Below are 7,728 nucleotides of genomic sequence, written 5' to 3'. Positions count from 1 at the left end.
ACACACACACACACACACACACACACACACACACACACACACACACACACACACACACACACACACACACACACACACATATACACACACACACACACACAGAGTATTTAATGCTAAATGTAGGATCACGCCGAAATCTGATTTCTGAATAAAAACGCAACTTTGTTATTAAGATACACATGTGGCGATCGAACCTGAATGAAGACAACACCTAGAAGAACAAACCACGAGTATCCACCATCCGGAGCTGTCGGTCCGAGCTCTGGGTATGAACTGACGATCTCATCGAGACGAAGTCGCTCGACGAGTGGCATCTTTTCTGTCGAGCTCGATACAAATGCTCCACAAGTATAATGCACGGCGCGATGTTTATGCAAAGAATTAAAACAATATGACATTCGTGATTCGTTAAAGCGACTCCGCAATACTTCCTCGCTTTGAACAAACAGCAATCTCAAGATAGCTTAAAACATATTATACGCATTATCTAATCTCGACTAAGATGTCGGCGCTCCGATAGCCATTGATAAGAAAGAAATATCACGTCATTTGTCGACGCAGGTGCCTATGCAGATTTTCGAAACTCTAATAGCTCTAATACTGTTTAATTGCCGGATATTCGTTGCATCTCTAATAAAAATGCTACAAAAAATTTTGATATTTTAACAATCAACTTAAGCATTTAATATAATTATTTAGATGATTCAACATAATTATTCTTTGATGTACATCTGGCCTAATTTTTATATATTTTAACAAATTCGTTCTTTTTGTGTATCCTTAAGAAATAAATTTTAGAGATGTTGTAATAAATAATATTTATTTATATATATAAACGGATTACATATCGTAATATTAAATTGAATACTAAATAGCATTAATCACAATTCGATATCGCTCGATAAGCAAAAACTTATCATTTTGCAGATTCTCTCTTCTTTCTACGTTCACACATCCTCGCGAGTATCACCATTCGCTATTGAGGTGTATCGCACCCTTTTGCTGACCGAATCAAGCACCGGCTCAATTTTTTTCTGAAGCATTGTCCTTTGTAGGTAGACTAAAGCGCACACCAGGGCGATCAGCACTATTGAGAGGAAGCAAAGTACCACCGTGGTTCCTCGCCGAGCGGAAACTAGGAGCTTTGGAGCGCAATTCTTTGTTTCGTGGAAGTCGTAGCTTACATTACCTAATAAAGAGAATAGAGTATAAAAAAGGACCCCATTGTATTGGACAATTAGATCCCAGTAATAAGTTTATTTTCACATATGATTAATAGCTCATAATCTAATGAATAGCAGATGTCATAAACATCAAATTCGATAATAAACAATTTTTTAGCATTGCTTTATTAGAGACTTAAAACTTGTGTCTAATATATATCTGACAAAGCTTTAATACGTTCTGTAAATCCTTCTAAATGCATGTTTCATTTAATTTTAATTTTACGATAAATATTATTGTATATATAAAATAAAATTGATGCTATATATTGATGCTCTTAATAAAAAAAAAAAAAATCTAACTGTTAATATTACGTAAAAGATATAAAATAACGTTAAATGACATTGCACATCACAGTTTTACATCTTTGAGAAAAATAGCTCAAAATAATAATATAGTAATAATTCAGTAATTATCTATTATTAAACCTGATAATCACATCTTTCATCAAATTGTATAAGTTATAATTATATAATGTGAAAAACCAACTCAATTTATCGGAACCTAATTTCCCATACAATTACTATAGGATTCTTTCCTTAAAAAAAAAAAAATATCTCGTTTATCAGTAATTAATACCCTTGTAGCATTGTAAGTTGGCTTTGTTTCGGATAAACACTTTCGTCTTCTTCATCCACTTGATGAACGGATTGAGCTTGCAGGAGCATTCGAAAGGATTGTCAGAAAAATCCACGGTTACGTTTCGATCGTGCTTGGCGAGATTGTCCATGATGTGGAGATCGCGCTCAAGAATTCTTGCGAATTTGTTTCGTTGTAAATCCAAGAAACGCAGATTATGCAAGCACGACAAATTAAAATGCAGCGCATTCAGATCATTATCGCCGAGATGAAGATCAAGGAGATTCGGTAGATCACAGAATACATTGACATCTCGAAACTCCGAGATCTCGTTCTGTTCGAGATGAAGTTTTATCAGCTGCGTGAGGTTGCTAGGAAAGATTTTTTGATAATTGATAATTAACTCTTATTAAAAAAGGAAGAAAAATTATAAATAAAAAATGCTGCAGAAATTCTATGTATAGAAAACTTGTATAGTATAAATATATATAGTTGCTACTATATATTCTTCTGAGATTTACCTGTTTACAAAAATATCGTGGAGCGTCGACGCCAGATTTCTCGGTGGACCATCTTCGAAAGCGTCGGTCAGATGCAGCTCTAGAAGAGAAATGAAATTGGAGAATACTCTCGGATGATTCCTCGCGGGATCCAACGAGAGCTCATTGAAGTCCAGTATAAGACGTTCTACGTGCTGCACGTGGTGATAAGCCTTGCCGCGTATCTCGCGTATCTTGTTATTCGACATGTCGATCACCCTCAGATACGGCAGGCTATCCAAGGTGCCGAACACGTTCCAGGGCAGCTCCTCTAATTCATTCCCCGTAAAGATGAGTACCTGCGTATATTAATGTAACGCGTTGTCGCATTAATATCGTGATGTAATAGAATCGTTCGCGGACTTTGGTCGCAATTGTCTACGCACTTGTGTCTCATTAGGCAGATGCGCCAGTGGGGATGTATCCTGAAATCCAGTTCCCGTACAATTCACGACGTACTGATGGTGACCGTCATAGCATGTTCGGAAGCAGCGACAACGATTCTTGAAAGCTGGACCACACTCCAGTTTGGATGACTCTAACGTCTCCAAAGAGTGAAAATTGGGATCCTCGCAATCATTGATTGATTCAGCGATCGATACCGATATCAAGAAAAATATTAAACCGAAAACGATGGTCCTCATCGCGATCAATGATTTCGCTAAGAACGTACTCTCGAAAGGATTTCGCTGTTACACTTATGCACCACTGATCAAACGTTGGCCGAGAAGACCTTCACGCGTTGTGCTTCCAATCTATGTACAAAATTGTAATATAAATTTATTATTATTATTATTTAATATAATTTATATTGAAATTACAATGCAATTATATTAAAATTTAATAAATTTATACATTCTTGCTAAAATACAAATCAAATTAATTATTTAAAAGTAATTTATTATTTTATCTCTTAAAATCTAAGAGAAAGACAGAGACAATTTTTAATCGTGTTTACACAATTGTGTTAGTACGGAATATAGCCTTGTCATCAATGTTTGCTGATATGTAAAATTATCTATATAAAAATCTAGATGAAAAATTCACCTTATTTTTATCTAAGTTATTACAATATACTACCTTCATCTGGATTTTAGATGAAAAGTGATATTTTTTTTTGTATTATCTAGATTAACGTGTAACGAATTTCTTTATTTTAAACGAAAGAAGAATATTTTAAAAAGTTATAAGCAAAATAAATAAATTTATGCAAAGCCAATGCAATCGCAAACTCGTTTTAAAATTGCAAAAATCGTCTTTCTAGTTGTAAACAACAAATATATATATATATATATATATGCACTACCATGTAGAAATTGTTTATATATTCAAAAAATCTTTGTTTTTAAAAAATAAAGGTTTATCGATGAAAATATGACTATTTTTATAAAACAATATTTTTCTAATATTGCTAAATATAAAGGTGACATATATATATATATATATAGTTGCTGAAATAACAGGTATTCGTAAAACATATATAATGAATTAAAGCTGGGTTGTTCCATTTTTCGATAAACTTCAATCCGCTGTCTTACTCTCTCTTTTTTACTTTCTTGTTTATCCAGGATATTATTACACTGCAGTTTATTCGAATCTTAAAGATAAATATGAAACTGCTATCACAGAAAAACTGACTATAGTACTACATTGCTATATGGCTACATTTACAATCAATAATATTTTTATACTGTTATATGCGATTATATTTTCTTATTTAACATGTAAGTTATCTAAGATTATAATTATAATTTAGAAAATCAACTTTAAAAGAAAAATTACAATAATTTTTTTGCGGATGTATGTATCTTTGAATATATATAAATGCTATATTTTTGTCATACACACACACACATATATATATATATATATATACATTTTAAATATATTTTGATTTTTATTTATGAAAGTATATATGTATATTTTTATAAATAAAAATATAAATATATTTAAAAATATGAATATTCCTTAAATTATTTCACTACTTACAGCGATATTATCTTAAAATTATCTAGATGAAATGACTTTAATTTCATCTTTTACTAAAATAAAATTATCTTATTAAAGACATATTAATTTACGTGATTTTATCTATTTATAGATAATTTTTTAAGTTATCTAAATGCGAATAGTTGTGTGAAATGATTAAGTAGTTGTCGTATTTCTCGGCAGTTTGAAGCTTCAAAATTACCGAGTCGTATCGACTTGGAAAAACATTAAACTGGCTCACCCACGCGACAAATGATATCAAGCGGAGGAAAGAACCGCCTTCCGAGACTCTTTCGGATATCTTAGAACACGCACGAGTGTACTTGATCACGCAGCGTGAGATGGCCGTGGCACGCTTACTTATAGTCAACGTTGGCATTGAGAGAAAGCGATTGCTTCGAAATTGCAGTTCCGTTCGATAATTTTAAGTAAATGGAAGGCGACTCGAACAAATTATTCAGTCGACTGACTCATCATCAATCTATCGTGATTTTCAAACAGAGCTTAATAATTTTAATACACATAATATATATACACATAATTGATGTCTTATTTTTTAATTAATGTGTTTGTTAATTAATTACTAGATCGCACCACGAAAGAAATTTCGTTTTGTTGACGGTGCCTTTTGTCGAAAACGATATTTCGATATCAGGTTACGCATTCATCAGACTTCTCAACTTTTGTCAAGAGAAATCAAGCGTTATATAGAAAATTTTTACCTGTTGAAAGAGGTACCACTTACCATTCCGTCCGCGTGACGAAAAGAACAGAGAGAAAAAGTGAGAGAGGGAGGGAGAGACTCGGGAGGACCCCCGAGTGCGCTCCGTCCCAGGAATGCACCGTCGAGCTATATATCTCGTTTGTTCCGCAGGAGGAAAAGATTCGATCGGACCCACCTCGTTTCGGTAGGCCGTATCGATATATATTTATGTATACGTAATTTTTTTCGAGGTCCTCGAAAAATAGGTTTTGTACGATCTCAAGTTTCCGGAAGCAGCGAGACGCGCAAGACCCGGAGACACTCGAGAGGAGACTCCGCGAGGGAGGCAGAAAGCGCAAGAACAGCTCCTGTTCTCCACGTCACGACACGACGGACCGCACCACATTGCACGGCCGTGCTTCATCCCGACCGCACCTGTGGTCCCGCTTCTCTCCTGGGCCCCTTTGCGGGGCCCAGGTGCCTACCGAGCGAGACCTGCCCCTCCAATTCTCCTCGAGCGGTCAGTCTCGTTCTCTCCGCTTGCTAGTCACGTAGCATCTTCCTTCTCTAATATCACCTCCTTCCGATCTTTCCTTCCTTCTTCTTTGGTTACCGTGGTCGCCCACTTCGCTCACTCCATTTGCTCCGCTTCGCTTCGCACCGTCGTCATTAACAACTCGCGAGGGCTGGCAATGGGAAACCGCAGTTAGAGACGCTCGTTTCGCTTCGACTGTGTAGAGTACATCTCGAACGGAGTTTAATAAAGACTTCAATTATGTCTCTACCGCTTATTGTCGGAATTAACTCTGGAATTGTTTCATTATGAGCTATTATTATCCTTCTTTTATATTTCATTCTCTCTCTCTCTCTCTCTTATAAATTTTTATATAATATTTTAAAACTTCTGTATAATTTTATAACTTTTTAAAAAAATTGCGAGTTTTTTTATATGAATTATGGAACATTTTTCAGAACTGCTACATTTTCTAAAATTTTGCATCTTTTCTAAAATTTTTTGAATATGTAAACTCTGAAATGTCTAAAGATCAAGATTTTCATTTTATAATTTAAGAAAAAATCGGAATAAGTTCAAGATATTTTTCAGAAAACTTCATAAATTAAAAATTTTTTTAAATATTATGACGTATGAGAATTCTTTCCACTGAGATTGCAATTAGAGAGATTGCGATTAAAAAATTACCATTTCAATTCTGCTTCATTTTGCTTCTGGAGAACGTTATGTTCAAGAAAAATATCCTCATGCTATGTATGATATTATAACATGATTTTAATATTTATATTAAAGAAAATATTTATATTAAAGAAAAACATACAGAAAAAAGATGTAATAAAAATTAAAAATAAAGTCAAAATTATGATATAACTTATATATTAGCCATGACTAATTTTAATTACGTAATAATGATAAGAACTCATTTGTAGGTGTACGAGTATATTTTTATTCATGGAAAACTGCATATACTGAATGCAGAATGGAAGTTTGTTCGGGGAATAATTACTTTAATTTCACAATGCACAAAACACAAGTAAATTATAGGTACATATAGTTATCGCGTAGCAAGTGAGAAAAGCATGCTTTACTCCTACACGCATCGACACTAATTCTTTTCCGTACAGTACAATTTTACACTTCTAGACACTTATCTCTAATATTTTTATCTTCTCTACGAAATGTCAGACAGCATCTAAAGGTTGTAAAAATGTAATCCACGTTAGAAAATAAACTTGTAAAGTAACGTCGAAAGACATAGAACAGCCCGATCGAGAATGCATGAAAATTAGATGTATGTATTTTTGTGCAGATGTACAAGTACTATTATGCGAAATCGAAGAAATATGTATGATTTTTAATCAACATACGTATTGCTATTACACGCTGTTACACGTCTCGTATTTTTACATACACATGCAATAGTTATACTTGCATTACAATTTTTATATAACATCGATGACATCATTACTAATTTTATTTTTTTTAACGGCGAAATATCCCCTGGTAAAAAAGTTCATAGAGAATGATTGAGAACAATAGGATTTCTACTAATTTGTATCATTTTTTATAAGTTTATATCATTTTCTATTGTCAATCTCGCGAGCGTCACAATTAATCGAACATAAATCCTAAATCGTTTTATCGAATTCTATAAAATTTATATGAGATTTCTATAAGATTTAATTCAAATTAGTGAATTCACGAACTATAAATTCCATATTTAAAATGATAGGATTTTTATATCGTTCTCTATCAACTTTTTTCAGATCGTATTATGATTTAATATTGAATTTGGTCGATAATGAACTCTATCAGTTCCTAAATATTTTGTTTTACTCATTTGAATTTTCGATTGTAATTACCAAGATGCTTAAAAGAATTTCCAAAAAGTTCGATTCCAATGAAAACTTGACCACTATTCGACCATGTGGAATAAAATTTCCACAAAAATCTTAATTAATAAAGCATATTAAGGATAGCGCATTATATATCGACGTTTAAAAATATTAATTTTTATACATCATTGCATGCAAACAATATATATATATATATATATATATATATATATATATATACTACTATATAATAAATAAATAAATAATATATATAACACTATATATAATAACTATACGTAAGTATTAGTTAGTAGTTATACGACGTACGTACTAAATAAAATTAAA

General features: G+C 32.7%; 2 protein-coding genes across 2 annotated transcripts in view; both read right to left on the bottom strand.

Moving 5' to 3' along the window:
• LOC105624920 overlaps positions 1 to 398 on the bottom strand; it is a 7,118-nt gene extending 6,720 nt beyond the window's left edge. The window contains exon 1 of the mRNA XM_012206262.1: positions 195 to 398. Coding sequence (XP_012061652.1) covers positions 195 to 398 — 204 coding nt within the window. The remainder of the gene's footprint in view (positions 1 to 194) is intronic.
• Positions 399 to 803: 405 nt separating this feature from the next.
• Positions 804 to 2,986, bottom strand: LOC105624919 (toll-like receptor 4). The gene is made up of 4 exons (XM_012206261.1): positions 2,729 to 2,986; positions 2,325 to 2,641; positions 1,804 to 2,174; positions 804 to 1,189 (listed from the first exon to the last, which is right to left on the bottom strand). The coding sequence occupies exons 1-4, from the start codon at positions 2,984 to 2,986 to the stop codon at positions 948 to 950; spliced, it is 1,188 nt and encodes a 395-aa protein (XP_012061651.1). The 3' UTR covers positions 804 to 947.
• Between the last annotated feature and the right edge of the window lie 4,742 nt (positions 2,987 to 7,728).

The sequence above is a fragment of the Atta cephalotes genome (assembly GCF_000143395.1).
Source record: "Atta cephalotes unplaced genomic scaffold scaffold00095, whole genome shotgun sequence".
In the NCBI taxonomy this organism is placed as follows: domain Eukaryota; kingdom Metazoa; phylum Arthropoda; class Insecta; order Hymenoptera; family Formicidae; genus Atta; species Atta cephalotes.
The sequence above is the reverse complement of the archived record's forward strand: the minus strand, read 5'-3'. Positions and strand labels throughout refer to the sequence as shown.

Excerpts from the sequence above, each read along its gene's own strand:
- LOC105624919 (XM_012206261.1), bottom strand. The coding sequence starts at position 2,986 with ATGAGGACCATCGTTTTCGGTTTAATATTTTTCTTGATATCGGTATCG. Across the intron at positions 2,175-2,324 it reads CACGATATTTTTGTAAACAG|CAACCTCACGCAGCTGATAA; the intron begins GTAAATCTCAGA and ends AATCTTTCCTAG. Across the intron at positions 1,190-1,803 it reads CAACTTACAATGCTACAAGG|GTAATGTAAGCTACGACTTC; the intron begins GTATTAATTACT and ends TCTCTTTATTAG.